The sequence below is a fragment of the Orbicella faveolata genome, unplaced genomic scaffold, assembly GCF_042242905.1.
Source record: "Orbicella faveolata isolate gen_17 unplaced genomic scaffold, um_ofav_v1 contig_15, whole genome shotgun sequence".
Classification (NCBI taxonomy): domain Eukaryota; kingdom Metazoa; phylum Cnidaria; class Anthozoa; order Scleractinia; family Merulinidae; genus Orbicella; species Orbicella faveolata.
Genome location: NW_028301542.1, coordinates 3,823,926 through 3,845,000, shown reverse-complemented (window position 1 = coordinate 3,845,000; position 21,075 = coordinate 3,823,926). Strand labels below are relative to the sequence as shown.

General features: G+C 39.1%; 3 protein-coding genes across 3 annotated transcripts in view; 2 read left to right on the top strand and 1 right to left on the bottom strand.

Annotated features, from left to right (window-relative positions):
- Positions 1 to 4,341: 4,341 nt before the first annotated feature.
- On the top strand, positions 4,342 to 5,473 carry LOC110064868 (uncharacterized). The gene has a single exon (XM_020771972.2). It carries the CDS (start codon positions 4,466 to 4,468, stop codon positions 5,087 to 5,089), a length of 624 nt encoding a protein of 207 aa, XP_020627631.2. The 5' UTR covers positions 4,342 to 4,465; the 3' UTR covers positions 5,090 to 5,473.
- A 1,827-nt stretch (positions 5,474 to 7,300) lies between these two features.
- On the bottom strand, positions 7,301 to 9,630 carry LOC110064858 (uncharacterized). Its single transcript, XM_020771961.2, has 2 exons — positions 9,504 to 9,630; positions 7,301 to 8,823 (listed from the first exon to the last, which is right to left on the bottom strand). Exons 1-2 carry the CDS (start codon positions 9,601 to 9,603, stop codon positions 8,459 to 8,461), a joined length of 465 nt encoding a protein of 154 aa, XP_020627620.2. The 5' UTR covers positions 9,604 to 9,630; the 3' UTR covers positions 7,301 to 8,458.
- Positions 9,631 to 9,656: 26 nt separating this feature from the next.
- LOC110064884 (ankyrin repeat and IBR domain-containing protein 1-like) overlaps positions 9,657 to 21,075 on the top strand; it is a 32,105-nt gene continuing 20,686 nt past the window's right edge. Inside the window, exons 1-8 of the mRNA XM_089288007.1 lie at positions 9,657 to 10,452; positions 12,556 to 12,612; positions 13,617 to 13,742; positions 15,145 to 15,201; positions 16,050 to 16,130; positions 16,402 to 16,441; positions 17,720 to 17,803; positions 18,484 to 18,554. Coding sequence (XP_089144133.1) covers positions 10,069 to 10,452; positions 12,556 to 12,612; positions 13,617 to 13,742; positions 15,145 to 15,201; positions 16,050 to 16,130; positions 16,402 to 16,441; positions 17,720 to 17,803; positions 18,484 to 18,554 — 900 coding nt within the window. The 5' untranslated portion in view covers positions 9,657 to 10,068. The remainder of the gene's footprint in view (positions 10,453 to 12,555; positions 12,613 to 13,616; positions 13,743 to 15,144; positions 15,202 to 16,049; positions 16,131 to 16,401; positions 16,442 to 17,719; positions 17,804 to 18,483; positions 18,555 to 21,075) is intronic.

Sequence of the window (21,075 nt, the reverse complement as noted above, 5' to 3'; positions counted from 1 at the left end):
GGCTGAGAATACGAAACGAAAACTCTGCGCATGCTCAGAAAATCGGGTCCGGCCAGAGGTCGCGACTCTTGGTGCTGACCGAAAGGAGCGCGGCCTCTGGGGACGAGAATGCACTCAACAGACTAAAATCTGGCCCAGCTTGATTTCTGTTTAAGGAAACTAAACTGAACTATCCGTACCTTAGATTTCATAACCCGTGACGAAGGATCATGCTTGACGTGCATCTTCAGTGCTGTTTGATGAGAGGGAAAGGGGAAAGGGGGGAGGGGTGGGGGGTCGTTGGGCAATTTTCTGGGGCATGAAATTTTTCTTCTCACCTTTAGGTTGTGCATGATTCATTTTTTGGTGGGCAATAGCTTGAGCAAGATTTTTTTCAAGTCAAACACAGGACTTGGATAGTGGAAAACACTTGCTCGAATTTATTTCCCATGGTTCCCATTGCACGATTTTTTTCTTTCCAGCCGGTTTTGCTTTACAGGAAGCATTTTTTTCTTTTTGGAATTGCCCAACCCCCACCCCACTCCCCTCAAAGAGTAATGGTTCGTCCCTTATGAGCAGTGAAGCCTATCGTGACAGGGCAAGTTATTGACGTCACTGGCGTATTCACATAATCAATGGCATTAATGGTTTTGTGTTGAGTACAAAGCTGTAGAATTAAGTTGTATTGAATCATTAGGTATTTTTAATGCTCGGGTTTAGCTCTTCCGATGAATAAGCATATGTTTATTAAACAGCATGATTCGTTTTAAAAAAATTGCGTGGCCGGCGACGTAAAACGCACAGGTAATCGAATAAATGCGAGCGCAATTTAAGACTTTACACCACTAATATTATTCGAAAAATACTCTCAAAATATCACGATCCTTAAGGCGAACGTTATATGAAAGAATTTTCTAATATCACGAGTAGTGTTAGTCTTTAATTGCACTTGCATTCATGCGAGTACCTGTTAGTGTGTCCTTGCGATAGTGGGTTTTCACAATGACGTCACTGCGGCCATATTGATGTTCCAAAACAATGAAACGGCAGCCATGTTGGTGCACTGAACCAATCTCTCGGAGTTGAACTCTTTCCTTATGTAAACACTTCCTTTGTTCCAATAAATTTGCACGGGTGCTGGCCACGTGAGTGGAAACGCTCCATTACTCTTTAAAAATTATATAACGAAGAACATCGAGGTTTACAATACAGCGCAAATGAACGATGAACTGGCCTGCTCTCAGCCAATCACAATCAAGTTATTTTTGTAGCTATCCATAAAATGTGTATAGGAGTTTCACGCTCTGTGAAGCTCTGATATTCGTACTCGTGTTATTGCACCATGCAAAATTGCTGCGTAAACTGCTGCGTCATGCAATTCTTGGTTTTCACCAGTCATGTGATCAAAACTAAAAATCGTAACCATTCAATAAATAAATTCAAGAATCTAGGATATGATAGATGATTGCTATATAAACAACCTCGCCAAGAATCAGGTTTCTGCTGTTGTTCATTCGCCCGTTATTCGCAGAAGCGTGTCATCCAAATTTATAGAGCTTTGTATGGAGACGCCATGTTTGTGCCCTTCGGAGGGGCACAAACATGGCGACCGTAAAATAACAAAAACATCCGTCCTTGAGTTTTGCTATTGAAACGAACATTTTTACTCTAGTGCTCCGACACATTGAAATAAATGCTTCTTCTAGTGCAAGCACCGTTTATTTAACAAAAACTAAAGCGATAACTCGTCTTTTGACCTACGCGACAGTCTTTTCTGGCCGCCATTTTCATGTCACGCAACGCAAAAGCTTGGAGTGCTCTGTTACAAAAAGAAGAACTCTGTCGAGCTAAAACATTGCCAAACGTCACGTTCCTACAGGGCCTTTTATCTGATGAAACTAAAACCTCAGAAGGAAGGATAATTTCTAATTTTGGAATATGACTACGTCACATGAAAACCAAGAATAGAGCACTCCATGCCATTTGACATGATAATGTGCAAATCCTGTAGGTGCACAAGACTGAACAAAGGTACCGGCCGAAAGAGGTAGTGGCTTTTACGGTTAACGACCAATATTTTGCTCTTTTCACGGCTAACGGTTAATTTATTTTCCTTACGGTTAAAGAAATCTTAGAAATTTATGTAATATTGTTTATTTTGATTACTGTAAAACATGTATAAGGTTTCAGGACCATCTTGGATGGGGAAGGTATAATCATAAGAATTGAAGACTAAGATAGCTTACTATAGTCTTGACAAAGAGATCTTGCAGGAGATTTCTACTTTTGTGGTTGACATTTCTTCACGTTAACATCTTTTGTTAACATTTTACAATTTGTTTTATTACTATTTTCCAATTTTTTACGCCTTACGGCAACATTTTTGGCCCATTTCACGGCTAACCTCATTTTCACCCTCACAGCATATGGAGCAAGTCCAGGGAAATCTCAGTTGAAAAACCTGAAATCTTGCTCAGACAAATTCAACGACCGGAAGGAACAGTTAAGAAAAAAGTTCTCGTTTTAATGAATTATCTGTTTTTATCATAGCAGACTTTTATACAGCTGACATAGATAATTCGTTTTTTCAGTTTAAATTGAATTTAAATTTAAGTTTAAGTCTAAATTTAAGATAATTCGTGTCTTCAGTTTCAATTAACTCGTTAAACTCAAGTCTCAAAACAGCATTACAATCTAAAGAAATTGTTCCTCATTGTTTAAGATATTACTAAAGGAAGTAATTCTCGACCCTTCCGTTTTTCAAGTCGGCACCGCCACAATCGAAAATCGTCAGGTCTTATCGTACTTGATCAAGCATTAAAGAAGCGGAGATTTTCTGCGGTGAAAACAGATTCCACAGTTATTAAACTCGATACCAAGTTCAGTTGAAAACCGAGAGAAATATTAGGCTTATTTTTTCGCTCTGTCTTCTACGGCTAGGAATCTTTGAAAAGCCTTTGTTATATTTCTCAGACAGTCACGCCGGCTCACCGAAGTCAAATCGTTTCTCAAAATACCTTGCTATAAATCTTCATGACGTCTACACATTTAAATTTAAACACGCAGTGATTCCAATTTTGATGCAATCGAACTTTCGGGAAGGGTTTTATGAAAATCGAACCTGAAAATTTCTTATTGCCCAGGTGAATGCTAAAACTCCTTTCAAGGTTAACACGTATTTCCTGTAATATAATATTTCTGAAAAAAAAATGCACGTCACCAATGCAAAACGTACATTCATGTTTGTCGCTTCAATGTTCCCTCGTCTTTGACAATACCTTTATTCTTGTGTCATTTTATAGTGGTTAACCATATTGCTGTTAAGTTCTTTCCTATTAAACAATTCTCTCAAGACCTGCGGTTTCCTTTGAATTGCAGATAATCAGAGATAATTTTGTACGTCCTAAAACAGGGCTGTCTATGTTAAAGACGTATTGGTTTCTTCTCGATATTTTCACTCTTGTAACTTGCCGACTTGTAAAGTTACCGTAAAGAGATAAATATTTTTGGGAATTTTTGAAAACAAATCATTGTTTCAACCCACACGGAAGTAACTCCCATTTAATTCGTCAATGGTTTCTTTGTCGCAAGCTTCAGCTTTCCCGTCGGAAAGGAGTTTCCTTGTTTTAAAATTTACAGGAAGCCAAAAAAGGAAACCTTTAAATACTTTACCTTGAATTTATACCCTATGATCGCAAGTTTAAAAAAAACATGGTTATTTCAAGAACTCGACAGATTTGGAATTATCGCGAAACACGGCAATAACAACAATTAAATGTCAATTGTTGTTCATAAAATTTACCTGCGCAGCTTGAAAAACAGTTTTATTTCATGTGATACAACTGATTTGCGACCTTGGAAATTGAAATTTGTACAATAAACATATTTTTTTTATGCGATAGCAACGACAGAACCTTAAATCCTAGAACTCTGTACACAGTGTGAAACAATCAATTTTCCCCCAAAAACGTGTAATATCTTTATCTGAGCGAAGGACATCTATGTTCCTTCAGTTTCCTTTCTAGTGAAACATGCTGTTTACTAAGTCTAGAGGTCATAATGGTCATTCATGTAGAGACAGGCATTGTTTACCACGGTAGAAGAGCTATCGAGGGGTGGGGGAGGCAAAATGAAACTCCAGATTTTCTAATTTAATTTAAAACTTTTTCTGCGCTGATTACAGTTTTAGAGTTGGGCGAAGAGGCGCCAGTCCAAAAAACGTGAAAATATTGCCTCCACTCTGCAGAACTAAAATGCTTTCGTGCCATTTTCATTAATTACTTTGTACGTGAGGTCACGCATGAGCGATGCTGCGTCAATTGAAATAAACAGAAGATTATACAAATCAAACTTCCGGCGATTCGGCTCATTCCGTATTTGTTGGACATCACGTAATGTCTTAGGGAAGACAAACTGTGTCAGAAAACTTCTTAAAGAGAGAAAAACTCTTGATTAACACAGTCGGATACAGCGTGGATCTTCAGTCATGTCGGAAAGCACCACAACTTCTCAATCAAGAGTTTTGCGTGTTCTGAGATCAGCAAAATGCAAGAAAGGACTTCATATTACTGCGATCGTGTTTGGATTTGTTTGCATTGGCGCTTGTTTCGTTCTCGCCAGTCTCACGTACATTTTATTTGGAAATTGCGACGGCTGTGAGACGAAACCAGAAGATCAATCTATGGTGAAAGTCATGAGGATTTTAGCGACTGTTTTATTTCTGTTAGGAATTCTACTTATTGCATTGTCATTGTGCTGCAAGGGAACGGAAAATAGTTTAGCACCGCAAGTCGCTGTTTCGGCGATTCCCGCGGCGGATTTGGAAAAATCTCCTGCTCCCGTACTTGCTTATAATCATATTCCTCATCGACAGGCATTTGCTGAAGATTCTGCCACGGGCTTGTCAGAATTTCTGTCTGTTGTTAACAATATTGATGAAGTAAGTAACTCTACTGCGAACGAGGGGTTCTGGACAGAGGATATAGACGGACCCGTTACTCCGCCACCAACTTACGAGGAAGCGCTTGTAATGCGATGGCCGACCGTCACTGTGAAGGAAATCAACTCACAAACTTCTGAACAAACGAACTCGATTGACACTGGACTGTGAAAACTCAGAAATATCCGAGTTGCATCGAACAACAGAAAACAGACCAAAAGATATGCGTGTTGTGGTTATTCGATGAGGACTGGTTATAAGAATTTCACGCGGTCGTTCACTAATTTTCCCTTACTTTTGTAAATAGCGTATTTAACTTGAAACGAATTTGATATTAAAAATGTTTCGCGAATTGTTTTTTGTATTAGCCACTTTGACAGATGAAGCACTTTGTAGCTCGCTACGGGCTAGCACTCCTTTCCAAATAAGATAATTAGTGACATGACATGGCAAATATCACGTGCGTCAAATGTTTTGATGAAGAATGTTATATTTTATACACTTGTTATTAGAGAGATCCGAAAAAAATTGGAATTAAAATGTTCAACATCAAAACTAGATCTTTTAATGAAAATCCTGCACGTATGTAAGTTTCGCACGGAAGTCATAAAATTACGGATTTATAAAATTTCTGAAAATTTCCAAAAAAAAATCAAAACAATTAACAATATAAATTTTCTATACTTGTTGCATTAACTAACTTTTAATGTTAGAGTTGAGAATTTTGTGGTAAAGTAGCAGGCAGCCATAAGAAATCATGATGCATGTTCAATCTCTGTACATGTCGGGGAGAAACAAAAATCCAACAAGGGAGAAACTGGCTATTCAAATTATTTCAAACATATGATACCTCAGGGTTAAGTGGTTTGCCTTTCAAAATTGCTTTAAGCTAAGAACGTGACTACTTAAATCACCTCTTTAAATTTTTTATACAGTGCATTAACAACAATCACACAGTTTATAGCCCTGGAAATTTAAATAATTCCATTATTCCATTTGACGCAAAAGGAGATTAAAATCAATTCAGTCAACAAATAATTATTATTCGCTAAAGACTGGAAATAAAGCGTGCTCCACCTGCTATTAACAGGTTTTATGCGTTTTTTTAAAGCAACATCGCTCCGAGAAATGTTTTGGTCAGCTCCAGGCCTCTGACTTTGGGTGACAGAGAAGGGTGGCCCTGGAAACAAGTTTGCCTAACCAGCTACACAGACAGATGCACCAAAATCAACTGTTAAAATTTCTTGATGATGAGACATCTGTGCGGAGGTTTGTGAAGTGTCCATTGCTTGCTGCAACAAGCAATTCAGGACACTACACGGACCTCTCAGAGTTCCTCATTCGTATCAAATATTTTAGACTGCAGAACCGTCATATTTTTGCAAATGTCCACTGCCTTTGTACAAAAGCTCTCGAGAAAGTGTCAAAACAGTGAGTGTCACTAGGGAGTGGTCGGCATGCAATTCATGTCTGCGTCGCTTCATTCTTTTTTTGCGAGTTTACAGACCTCAACTCCGTCTCAGTCCATAAACACCACCCCAAAAAAGAACTTGGCCAATATACAGCCATCTTGACGTCACTCTTGGTCAACAACAACTAAAGACAACTACCTACTCAGACTAAGGAGGTCAAAGACCTCTTCAGTCTGCAGATCAAAGTATGAACTCTCCTCAAGAAATGCCCAATATTGCTCTTATCAGTTCTAAGAGTTTGGTGTCACATCATCAAGGCAATATCATTTCAGTGGTAGTTTGATGATTTTCTATCCATGTATCTGGGGTGCTGTGCTGACTGATTTAGAATCTGGGTTAACTCCAATCCAGCATTGGTTTTTTGTTATGTGGTCAAGATCACAGGCTAGTATCTAGGGCACTCACTCCCAGAAAAATTGGGTGGGGGGGGGGGGGGGGGAGGGGAGTGAGGCCCACTTCCCAAAACCCTTACCCTATTTATGACCAAAATCTGCAATTTTCCCTTCCCTATTTATGACCTCACCAAAAATTTGATATGCTATTTATGACCGTTGTGGCTGGCACAGTTGCCCTAAACATAATTCATGAATAGCTTTTGTTGATGGTCTTATCGATAATGATGAAATAATAGCTTCTTCTAAAAGCATATCCAGTTCAACTTAGACAAGAGTGCAAAGACCATACCCCATTAATGACCAAAATGGCCAAAGTCAATACCCTATTTTATGACCAAAACGGCTGAAAAACCATACCCTTTGGGGTCGTACATACCTATATGACCCATATAAGGGAGTATCCAGGGGGGGGGGGGACTTATTTAAGTTAGGGAGGTCATAGCAGGGAGCACCGGACTCTAAAATAAGTTATCTTTAACATTGTTGTACATTCTACAAACCACAATTAACCTGAATTTGGCCAAATGATGTTGTATTTAATGGGTGAAATATTAACTCTCACAAACAAATTGTCCATGGCTCAATTCTAATATCACCTGGCTCCACTCTCTGAGTTTTTATATGAACCAAGGTGTTTGACTTGACCTTGAAAGAAGTCATACCACTCATGACAATTCTTTCAAAATTAAGGCAAAAATAATAATTCGAATCAAGAGCACATGACATAACTTTATGTCTCAATCTTTTCCAATGTTAAGCATCCTTGTTCCCTTTTGTTTCACTTTTACCACTAAGTCTTTCTACCTAAGCAAACAGTTAAGGTCAGCACACATGAGGGGACTGGTCCCTGCAACTAGTCACAGGGACAAGTCCCATCAGCCATTTTTACCACAAAATCTAGTCACAGGGACTAAAATTTGGTCCCTGCAAGTAGTCCCACGAATTCAAACTGGTTTGAAATTTTGGGACAAGTCCCTGCGACTTGTTCCTCAAAACGCTTTGTGTGAACTGTTCTTGGGTCAAGTCCTTGCGACCAATCGCTTCGTGTAAACTCTTCAGGGGATTGGTTGCAGGGACTAGTCTCCTCATGTGTGCTGACCTTTACTATTATTTTGAAGTTTGTTTGAGGTTTGAGTTCAAAAGGTAAGTACAGTGGAACCCAGAGTTACGACCACCCTGTTAATATGGCCACCTCGTTATTACTGCCGCTCTATTCTGGCCCAAACAAAAGCTTAGTCAGTCATTATTTTATTTAAAGAACCCCTTAAATACTGCCACCCCATTGACACAGCCAGATTTTTGTGGCCTGTTGGTAACCTGATTAATGGCGTACCAATGTACATGTAGCAATGAAAAAGACAACATGTAACAGGACTTGAAAAAAACTTGTATTCCAGCTTGCTCTTGGGACAAGTAGCTCTAAAATTTTGCTTGACCTGGGCAAGCCTTAGTTTGCTCTTTTAATGATTTAGTTGGCAGATGAAATGCCTGATCCCTTACCCATTGGGCAAGTGAGAGTGAAAAGTTACTTGCTCAGAAGGAGAATCTACTTGTCCCGGATGACCAGACGACACTTTTTTCAAGGCCTGATGTAACCAAAACTCTTTTGAAGATCAAACTAAGTCAATTAGAGTTTCACACATTTGCACAGTATACATTCTTGTCACTGACTTTTACCACGTCGACTTCTGCATCCCTGCAATCAAACCTTTGTCGGCATAATGGCGGAACATAATTCTTGAAATACGATATCTTCCCACAAGACCTCGCCCCCTGTCAGTCAAAACACAACGATTACGCACACGCGTGATTGAGCTGTCCCTTGGAAGGTTTTCCAAATCCTCAGCAGCTTTCTTTCGTACAGCAGAAGGTAATATGTCATTTTTCTTTACATATCTCAAGTTGCTTCGTTCCATTTCATGTTGCTCATACAATGCTCTCCGTTTCATATCTCTTCTTCCCCACTTCTTGAGGTAATGATGTTTCAGATAAAATTTTTCCAAAGGTGTTGAGGTCTTAAATGATCTTGTCAATAGATCTTCATGTCAAAATACAAATACACAACATTATCATTAAATAAATGCAATGATGCCAGGGGGAGGGACTCCCACATGAAAAGGACAGGGGTGCTCGTCAAAAATTTTAAAAAGAACCCCTTACGAGGTATCAAGATCCTGTTTTGTGGGTGTGGCTTGAATTTTTTCACCCCTAAAAGGTACCAATTCACATTATCTTCTGTCATTTTTTTTTTTTGGGGGGGGGGGGGGGGGGGCTCAATACCCTAAAAGGTACTGCAAAAGCTGCCATCATGAAGCTTTTGGAGCTAAAGACCCAAAGAGGTACCAAAACAACTTTTCAACCCCTAAAAGGTACGATGAGCACCCCTGTCATTTTGTATGGGAGTGCCCCCCGGGCAACGATCTTTTTATGGATGCCACAGGTTCACACAAAAACAGCACAACATAAATTGCTTTCTCACTTTCTCTCAAGCCATAGCTGGTAATATGTATTTTTCATCAAAATCCCTTAATTTCTGGACCTCTAAAAACCGTAAAAGTTCCTTTTAACTTCAAACTTGATGGCCTAGCTTTTGAAAATACCAGCATGGATAGGCTGCTAGCAGTTTTGCATGGCGGCCGATCCATTGATTGCCTGATTATTTCAAGCAGCTAGGACAACTATTTTAATCATCCAGGTCATCAATATGTATGAACTTACTCGGACGGGTAGCTGATGGAATTAATCCATGAAAACTGTATAAAATACTACCACCAACTGCACTAACATTGGCAAAACTTTGACGAAGCCACACCGCCATCTTGGTTACATTGAAATCGAGGCTATACTGCAGATTCTTTGGCAGTCAGCGGCTGTCTTCTGTAAAATAGAGAGAAACAGAAGTTTTCCAAAACAAAGAGTTCCTTGGTTTTCTGTTCTTCGATGTTATTTTGTTTGGACTGTATTATCGCTATTTTTCGACAACAGGACGTCAAAAAGAAAGAAATACTTGTTTGACAACGAAGCCAACAAGTAAGGGATGTGTGGAAAATGAAAGCTCATGGTCGACTGATTTTTGCCAGCCACCAGGTGACTTCATAGTTTATTACGCGGAGCTTGATCTTAAAGGTTTCGTTTTGTACTTTGGATAACTCTTCTAAGTTCTACATGTCCCAGAGAAACCCGCAAGACTTGTGGATATTAGCAACTGTTTTGTTTTTCTTTGGATTTATTTTGTCTTAATTTTACTTCGTTTCGGGATATCTACACTGATTTTAATTTACCAATGGGAAGTTCTACATCGAAATTTCGCAAATCCCTTCAACGCGGAGAAGGAGTCGAAGCCATGCACATTTATCTCAAGAACCCTGACATCAAGAGAAACCTAGACCCGAATTACAGCTTTGGAGTGAATCATGGTCACAATACAGCTCTCCATTTTGCCGCAATGCACGCCATGAAAGCATTTATACGTGAATTCTTGGAGGAAAGAGCGAACCCCAATATTCGAAATGGCGCTGGCCAGAATGCACTGCACTGTATTTGTTCAACCTACCGGCGCGGTGAGACATCGGTTGACAAAACCAGAGCAGAATGTTTGTCGAATCTACTGGGGTGGAATGCAAACCTCCAAGAGGGAACAGCGATTGAAATCGATGCTCGGGACGAGGTATGAGTTTTTAAGACCGTAATTTCATAACATAAATATGTACGCGAACGTAACTTCCGTTGAGTTAAGAGCTCTTTACTCCGATCAGTATCATGTGGCATCCTGTTATTACTTCCTGCAGCTCGTTTTTGTGGCTTGTTTTCTTCAAAAAGAAAATCAAATGATATTGGTAATCATTTTAATTCTGGTTTTTAGCTGGAATCGCGAAACATATTTTTTAGAAGGTGCGAAGCATTTTAACAGATGAGCTCTAATAATGAAAGAAAGCTTTTACTGTTCTGAATAAGCTACTGGCGTGCTGGTCTCCGCTTGACATTCTATGTTCATATTTTATGCTGTTATCAGTGATAACTTTTATACTTGAAAACAGCAGACATCTCTATGAGTAAACCTCATGACAGCTCTAATGAAACGTACAGGTGTTTGCGAATGCTAATTAATTTTAAAAGCGTGAATTGAAAGATTTCGAAAAATTTTCTTTTCCAACCAAAATAGAAATGCATTGTTTTCCCGCAATGAATTCATTCAAACATTGGGCAGTTGTGACCAAAGTATGCACATATCCGAGAGTGCTTTTGAGAGGGTGAATTAGTGATTGTTAGTAAATGAGGCTCCACATTTCTTTCGGATGTTAATTATGGTGCAAATAGGATACCAAATTTATAGAGAGCTTAAGGTGGCAGATTCGGATGGATGCAGTAAATTATTAAACAGTATGCAAAAAACGTTTTGTTGGTCTAATAGTCTGCAACTTCTTCAATATTTCAATTCAATTAAAAATATTTGATCTGACAGGGACCAAGAACCTGATTGGTTTTGCCATTTTCAGTAGTGAACTGACAGAAATTTCACCTGGAAAAATTAGTGTTACTATTTTATAAGCTAGCTTCAAGTACTTTTTCTTGAAGTCCAAAGTTCTGATGTAACGTCCAAATGAAAAATTGATTTTACACATGCAAAGTAGAAATTGTAGTAAAATTATTAATTTTAAAATTTCCAAAAATAATAAAAACAAAGCTAGCAATAATTATATTATTTTATGTAATAATTAAATGAATGCACACGCTCTGATTGGTCAATCAGCTATGGTTTATTGTGCCAGTAAACTCATGGAAATTTCACGGGTCTTCTGAATTATTATATAAAAGCAATAGACCACAAGTTTCTATGGTTTATAGGCTGATAAACCACTTGGGATGTTGGAAGAACACTCGAAGAATTCGTAAATCACTCACCTGTGGCTCGTGAGGTATGAATTCTTCAAGTGTTCTTCCAACATCCGGCATGGTTTATCAGCCTATAAACCATAAAAACTTGTGGTCTATTGCTTAAATATATTATAGTATGCAAAAAAAAAGAAATATCTCGTCAGGCAAGATAGGACCTTAATGTGACACAATGATCAAGTCTATTGTGCTAACCTTTAGAGTTTAAGCGCTCTAATCTGCATTGATCAAATTTAGACATCAACACCCCCTCCCCCCCACCAGGTACATCCTGGATGCACAATTTCATGTGCTCAGCAAGGTCACATGGGAAATTGACTCCAGTGATTGTTGGGGTGGGGCATTTGATGCCATATGAGGGGGTAAGCAAGAATGTGCCTCAAAGTCATGGCCAAGTTAGAGGTTATGTCAATATATAACACTGTACTGTTCTTTGTAACATTGTGGCTCAAAAAGAAATATCTTCAAAACCCTTTTGCTGTATTTCAAGGTGAATTAAAAGTTTTGCATCTGAAAATTTAATCACTTGACTGTATGTTAATGCAATGCTGTACAAGACTTGGTGCACAGTGGAAGTTCAAAGTGGGTCTTCATGGGCGATTTGTAAAAATTCTTTACCATAACTCATTTTTGCCATGCATGTCTTGAAGGTATGGGCATTTGTTTGCCTAGTACAACCTTAAGGTGGGGCTTTTAAATTCATACCCCAGGGGTAAATTCATATCCCAGGGGTCTCAGGGGATGGGTATTTGAACAGTAGAATAATAATGTCAAATGCCTGTGGGTTACCTTAGAAGTGGATGTTGAAGTTTCAAGTGTAAGGGAGTTATAATGTTTTGGTTTTTTTGTCTGTTTTTGTTTTTGTTTTTTTTTTCAGGCTGGAAACACTCCCCTTCATTACGCCGCAAGCTCTGGACTATATCAATGTGTTCAAGTATGTACCACAGTGGTTACTTTGCTAGTAGTCTCTTCCTTTCCCCATAGCTGGCTAGTAGGTAGGCCCAATTTCTGCTGCTCTCTGGGGTGTAGCCATAGAGGGTGAGTGTAGGCTCATTTCCCAAAACAGCAGCTGGTAATTGAGCCCAGCCAGTAAGCAGCAACTGACTTGATGCAAAAACAAAGCAACCAATCTTCTTCCTCTCTCCCCATGCTTCATTTTTGTTGTTGTTTGCATAGTTATTACATTTCCACTGATACAGAGAATTCAACAAATTTAATAAGAATGACCGTTCACTGTCTAGTATTTTAGAGTAACATTGACGGTGCTGAGAAGAACAACTTGTCAGCATTTATTTGTTGGGGTGAAAAATGGTTAAATCTAAGATTCACCAAGACCCTGAGCACCTTGTTTGATTTTAGCCAGGAGAAGGGGGAGGGGGGGGGGGGGGGGGAGTTCTGTAAATCTTTTGGTGCGGCTGCGGGACACTGAAGCCCTTACCCTATACTAGGCCATGATCAGCTTGTTTTGGAACCCTATTCTAGACTAGGTGCCAAAACCTCGTACTCTATCCCAAACTAACAGAAACTTTATCACTGTCATAGTCCAACATACTGTACGTTAACTAAACCAACATCTTACAAAGTCACTTGCGAGTTGAATTTATTCCGAGGTAAAAGTGGTGCAAGCAGAACTTGAGAGGATGGCTTTCTTTCCAGTTCTCTTTGTACAGCAGTTCCCCTTCAGGGCTGTCATTAAGTGCTGTATATGCTTGATTTTTCCTTAGTGCTTAGGGAATATGAAATTGCCTGTTATTGATAGAATTCACCCACAAAGTAACAAGCTTGTTTCGGGTGCAGAGAACAAGGCTACAGGTGACTGAAAACTTACTGACAGCCCTGTCCTTAGCGTGGTTGGTTCCTTTATTCAACAGATTTCACATTAAGAAAGTTTGGTCAATTTGCAGTCTAATATTCTTGCTGTTCTCTTTTTTCTGAAAGCTGTTGGTTGCCAATGGAGCGTCACTTTATGAAGAGAACAGAGATGGTGAAACAGCTTGTGATTGTGCAATAAAAAGGGGATTTAACTCCATCGCTTCTTTTCTGGAGTCAAGGATGGTTTTCTCCGTAAGTGTATTCATCTGTATAGGAAGTCTACTAACAGCTGATTCTTCTGCTTGTAACCATGAGACATAACAGTCCCCAACCAGGGGTTTCATTAGCATTTTCAGCAAGAGGGAACTGCATTTAGTTTTTAATTTACTGGTAGGCAAAAGCTTTTCATAAAAGTGAACTTCGTGATAATAAAAACCTTTCCTCTAGATGGTCAAACCAGCCGGGCAAAGTCATCCTCACAGCCCATCAATTTGCCTGGTGCCCATCCATTAATGAAACCCCTGCCCAACAGTCTTCATGGATATAGCCAAGAGAAAAATAGTGTTCAATGAAGGCCAAGTCTTTGCGTCATTGATGCGAAAAATTATCTTTTGACACAAAATGAAATTATTTAAGGAGTCGTACTGATGCAAAAAAGGGCAAAAAAGGAAATAAAAGTTACCTCACATATACATGTAAGTGCTTCCAAAGCAGTGTGCGGTAACTAAAAAAAGTATGACTAATAGTCAGGCTTATTAGCCTGAAATGAGGGAGGGAAGTGACTGGCATTTCAAACTCTGTGCTCATGAGTACTTTTTTGTGTCAGGCATTCCAGGTAATTCTTAGAGTGGCTGGAGCCCATATTTCAATGTTCTGCAACATTTCCATTCCCAGTAATGTTTTTACCAAATTACTGCTTGGTTTGTTCTTCTTTTTAAATTTATCACGAAATGACAACAAAAGTTTACTTGTTTTGGAAAAGAGAAGGGCTGCTGAAAATGATGATTGAGAAGCTTCAACAAGGAGCACAACAGTAATGGGAATGGTAATGGTTTGGTCAAGTGTCAAGTGGGACATATGACCCACTTTGACACTTTTCAAGATTGACCACTGAAAAAATTAAGCAGGCTTACATGTATTAACAATCTTAGCTGACTTTTCTGCCATGGGCAACTTCATTTGTGAGCAGGACCTCTTAAGAGGTCATCTGACACATTGATTTTTAAAACAACACTCAATAGCTTGGTGTCCCTCCCAGAGGAGTACAGCTGTAGTCCTGTTATCCATGACTTCGCTCAGTGACTGGTTGTTGCTTTAAATAACTCTAATGTGCTGAATCATATCTTATGGCAAATATATACAGTGGAACCCCGCCTTACGGCCACCCCGTTAAAACGTCCACCTTGTTATTACGGCCACTTTCTTCTGGCCCAAAGAAAAGCTCAGTCAATCATTTTCTTATTTAAAGAACCCGTTTAATGCAGCCTCCTTGTTAATATGGCCAGATTTTTGTGGCCCGTTGGTGACTGGATTAACGGAGTTCCAATGTGTAATTATCAGCTTTCAATTAAAACTTTAAATCATTAACTTGCAGTATTACTGAGTTGAAATAAGTAAAAGTATTCTTTTAATCATTTTGGATGTTGTTTTGCAGGAATCTCCAAGTGCCAATGCAATAGAGGAGCCATTTCTTTTCAGCAAAGATGATGAGGTACCATATGTTATAAATAAAAAGTTTGCTTTCAATGAGAAAATAGTGTTATCCACCACTGTAAAAGTTGTGTTTGCCCTGTACAGCTGGGGAGTAGTGGGCAAGATAGAATTATAAATAAGTGAATAAAGTGTTGAGCTTTGTTGAACTCCTGCTGGGCAAGTGGAGCCCCATAACGTGGAAAATTTGGTAACTCATCGAGCTAAAAAATTGTGGTTGTCATGTGATTGTCCGTACGTCCATATAATATACATCTGAACAACACTTGTACTGCGTGTGTGTGAACGGAGCGTCATACCTTAAAAAAATAAAAGAGAGTAGCACCATAACCATAGTTACATCTTTGATATTGGACATCCATGTTATGGTCAGTTGGCAGCTGTCATTTAAACAAGGTATCTGCTGACCAGTATCACATGACCATATCAGGTTTAGAGCTCAGTGAGGTCGCATGTTTTGTTGACTGCTTTCCAGGTAACACTGGATTGCAATTTCAAGCCCCTCTGAGGGAGAGGGTTGACAGACAAAGGCAAAATTTTGGCGCAAATTAACCCCTGGCATGTTGTTGACTTTTCTTCCGAGATATTCCTTGCACAATCTCCTCTTGGAAAGTCCCTGATAAAATTGGGTGTATCTAATTTGATAGTCCCTTCTTGTTGAGTTTTTAATTGGAAAAAATTGTGAAACCACACACCAAACAATAAAAATAAAAAATCGGTCTTTTTTGTTACCTAATCCAAGAAAAACAATATTATCTTTTTTTCCCTTAATTTATGGCTGACTTATTGCAATTAGGAGCTTTGCTTTTAGGCTTGGCTAAATCTATATAAATATTATCTGATTTTCAGAAGCAGTACCGAGGTCTATGTGCTCAGGATCTTCAAGAGGCAAAGGACTTGATGCTTGTAGAAACTGCCGACATGCTCAGGGTAATTATAAGCATTCATCATTGGAATTACAGCAGTACCTGTGTATCATTCCTTCTGTTTCAGTGAGAGTAAAGAGTTATGGTATTTTGCTCTTTTCTGTGTTGTCAACAATGGCATTCTCTTGCCTTCCCATGCCCTGCTCCTTCCCTACTTTTTCATGTGCCGTTTTTGGCACTGCACCCTAACTTACTGAACTCCTGTAAGAGGCTTCCAGAGTGCTTGCCGTAATTCAGATGTATCACTTAATTAAGGCTTCACCTGTTTTACGTAGGTCCCTCTGTTTACTGCTGAAGGGCTGCTACGAAATCATGGTAAGTATACGGCAAATTGTGAGTCTTCGGAAATTACATGAATGTCATTCATGTATACATTCAGGTCGTCTTTAAAAATCCTAGTTTTCTCAGGATAAAAATTGGACACCTTTGACTACCTAGGAAGAGATTGGCAGGTATAAGACATATTCTCACAGGATTTGGCTTTGCCCCATGCACGCTTGGTCATGCGAGAAATTACATGTAACTCTGTGATTGAAGTAGAAAACTCAAGCTAGCCATCTAATAAATTGTTGATTAATCAATTCTCAACCCATAATTCTGTCAGTGGTGGCTGTTTTTGCCAAGTATAGTTAAAAGATAACTGAAGGTTGCAATGAATTAGTTTCACTCATTTAACAATTTTGGTGAAATACATGTACAGTACCATTCAAAAGTAAGTTACCACCTCTCGTCTCGTTTCTCGCAAGACAAGTCTTGTTTCTCTCAAGACGTTTCTTGTTTCTCGCGAGACACGTCTCGTTTCTCTCGAGAATCACTGAAGCATCTAGTATGGCCTATATTACGCATAAGAAACTGGTTATGTGTAACAATTGCTGCTCTGCAGTTCGTTGTCAAATCGATGGGACCGTCCAACATAAAATATCAGTCGGGAGCAGCGGCGGCACTGCTGTGTTGACTTGTAGATCGTGGGTGACAAAACTCTACATGTTGTTTCATGAACACTACATTTTGATTATCAACTGTATGAATCACGTTTAGGGTTGCAAACAACCCTTGTTTTAAGATCTATACAATAAGAGAATTGATACAACTGTAAAACACATTTGTAAGCATGAGTGACTGTCGCCGACAATTCAGATACCTTCAACTTTTATCGTGTGTGTATTTACAAAAACTAAACATTAAGCAAGTCTGGCTGGAATAAAAAAAGGTTTGGCCAATGTATATGGAACAATATTGGATGCTTGAGAATTTATAATACACACATGGTACACATGCATTGCTGATGAGAATGAAAATCGTGTCTAACGCGCTAATCAATACGATACGATACAGACGTCTTATACACAAAACAGGTTTCAAATACCGACGAATGCGAAGTATTGGTACTTCCAGTGCACTCACGAGAAAGGAGACACGTCTCGTTTCTCTCGAGACTCGTCTCATTTCTCTCGAGATGTGTCTCGTTTCTTTCGAGACGCGTCTCGCAAGAAACGAGACGTGTCTTGCAAGATGGTGGTAACTTACTTTTGAGCGGTACTGTGTGTCTTCATGATAATTCAGTGACTATCTCTCTGTTTGTCATCATTGTAGAATGGTCAAAGGAAGCTTTAATTGAAGCATGGATGGCAGATCCAGTTGCAGCTTGTGAAAAAGCAGGAGTCACTCTTCCAGAAAGTGAGTTCATTTTGTGTCATAGGCATGGTGAGCATTGTTAATCAAAAAAAAACTGACAGAGCAAGCATCATTGCAAGTGCTGTTTTGTAACTGTCATTTAAAAAGTAGGGAAATTTTGTGGTGTTTCTTGGGCTTGGAAGGAGCAATCCAGCAATCCAAAGACCTCAGTTAGTGCAAGCAAAACAAAAGTCCTTGAAAAAGTAACTTTTCATTTCTGTGCTGTAACCAACTTACATCCTGGAAAACTTGGCAGTACTCTTTTTTTCAGTCAGCACTGTTAGGTGCATTTGGATGCTTTAAGTAAAAACATTGGCATTAGCAGAATTTGAACCCAGTGTTCTCTGAGGAGTTTTTCCATACAAAGGCTTGAAAAGGGGCTACTGTAAGGTTATTTTGCATGAGTAGACAAAACTGCTTTGCTAAACATTATAGTAAACAAATAGAGTGGAATTCCAATTTTTGGAACCCTCCATTTTCACAAGCCTCCCGATAACTTGAACCAAAAGTTGAGTCCCTCTGCACAGTGGAGTGCTGTAATTTTAACCCTGATTTCTCCAACTACCCAATTTTTCAAACCAATTTTCATTTCCCTTGGAGGTTGAAAAATCAGGATTTCACTGTATTATAAATTATAATTGTTACCCTGAAACTGGCTAATGTTGGTATTTCAATTGAACCAGATCATGTGACAGGCAATGCCGAGCTTGAAGAGAAAGCCCGACTTACAATGAAAAGTAACTTTAGATCATCTGTAAGTATATCTAATGGTTGCATCGTTCAATAAAAACAAGGTTTAAAAAGTCTGGATACAAACCAAAGCCCTCATAGGCTAGAGGTTATCCTGGGTTCTGTTGCATGAAGTGACCAGGAGTATTTCTACCCCCCCCCCCCCCTTGGATGGCATGCTAGTCCATCACATGGTTACCCCCATCATTAAATTAGTCAGTACCCCTTTATACACCTGGGTGGAGAGAGGCACTGTGAGTAAAGTGTCTTGCCCAAGAACATAACACAATGTCCCTGAACCCAAACCGCTTGATCTGGAGATGAGCTCACTAACCATGAACCCACCACGCCTCCTCACTCCAATATTGAAACCATTTTATGGTCACCACATTGTCAACTCTTAACACACTGATGTTCGCATATGAAGAAGCTAATCATAAAAGGGGATAAGTGACGATTTTGGTTGCTTTTCTTTTTCCTTGCTCCAAATTAGCTGAATTTTTGCATGTGGTCTTCAGTGTAATAGAAAAACGTGGTTCTGTATTTTTGTCGCTGGTTTTTGCTTTGTTTTCGAGTTAAAACGTAGGCAAAAAACTTGGCTTTTCCTAGCCATGTCTTTAGGAGTTTATTTGTTGAACAGCAAACAGGCAGACTGTTTATAGTGTATGAAGTCAAAACTAAATCCCACAGTATATAGAGCGGAAATCTGGGAACGGATTGTTTACACCGCTTATTGTGACGTGAACACAACACGTGAATCAATCGAGCGTCAAACAAAATGCCATCAAACAAAAAAGAGATGTGCCGCATTAGAGCTCTGTCAACTAATATCTTAAGCATTGTTTTAAAGTACCTTGTATGCCTACCTGGTGGTTGAGAGGCATCATAAAGCCTTGATAAACCCGTAAGTCATCAGCATGTTTTAAAGAATCAAAATGTGTTCTGAAACTTCAAAGGCAGCTGATATACGGTAATCGTGTTATCGGCGTTCGAAGTCAGATCGAGCCAGGTAGCAAAGTCCAAGAGCAGTTCTTGCCCAAGAAAAATACCCTCTGGTGAGTTGTGGCCCATTTGCCAAGCGTTGCTGTCGTCAAAGTTTGGAAAGCGAGAACTGGTTTTAGACTTATAAAATTTGTCTTGTATCAACCGCCATGTTTTCCTGCGCACGACGTGTAAAGACCCTTCCCGGCATGCATTGCAACTACATTCTGCGGATGTTTCTCGAACTGGTAACTAGATTTAAACATAATAATGGCCAGCAAGTGGCGATCGATTGTAACAGATCTGTGATCCAGTTTGCGTTGATTTTATTTCAAATCGGCATCGTTGCGCAGAAGGGTTAATCTGTTAATCTGTTAATCTGTCAGCCCTATTTATAGAGCGTTTTCACGTGGAGTCATCAAATTCTTAAATCCAAAACTAAACAGCCACCAAAGTTGTTATCCTCATCAGGCATAAGAGGTACCAGCGCATTTTGAACTTGGAAGTTATGGCGGTGCGTGACATAAAGCTATGATCGTGTTTGTCGAAAACTATGTTTTATCTCGTGATTTTTTAGCCATTGAAGATGTTGCCGTATTTGGAAAAGTGCTTATCGAAATGTTTATTTGTTTCATTTTATTTTTATTTACACCTTTTTTTGACCTGAAATCAGCATTTTTGAGCTTATACGTTGCGTGAAATTACCATTTTCAGGAGCCCATCATGGGCTCCTACCATTTTGCTGTTTTCTAAGTGAAACCAACATCCTTGCAGTCACACGTTAACGTCAAATCAACATTTTAACCTATTTAGACTTGAAATCAACATCATTGAGCTTATGCGCTGCATAAAATTGACATTTTGCTGGTTTCTAAGTGAAACCAACATCCTTGCCGTCACGTGTCAACGTGAAATCAACATTTAAACCTTTTTTGACCTAAAATCAACATTTTTGAGCTTATACATTGCGTGGAATTGACATTTTGCTGGTTTCTAAGAGAAATCAACCTCCTTCCCTTCATGCGTTAATGTCAAATCAACATTTTAACCTATGTAGACCTGAAATCAACATCATTGAGCTTATGCGCTGCGTGAAATTGACATTTTGCTGGTTTTTAAGTGAAACCAACATCCTTGCTGTTATGCGTTAACGCAAAATCAACATTTTAACCTATTTAGACCTGAAATCAACACCATTGAGCTTATGTGCTGCGTGAAATTGACATTTTGCTGCTTTCTAAGTGAAACCAACATCCTTGCCGACACGCATTAGCGTCAAATCAACACTTTAACCTATTTAGACTTGAAATCAACATCATTGAGTTTATGCGCTGCGTAAAATTGACATTTTGCTGGTTTCTAAGTGAAACCAACATCCTTGCCGTCACGCGTTAACGTGAAATCAACATTTAAACCTTTTTTGACCTAAAATCAACATTTTTGAGCTTATACGTTGCATGGAATTGACATTTTGCTGGTTTCTAAGAGAAATCAACCTCCTTGCCGTCACGCGTTAACGTGAAATCAACATTTTAGCCTATTTAGACCTGAAATCAACATCATTA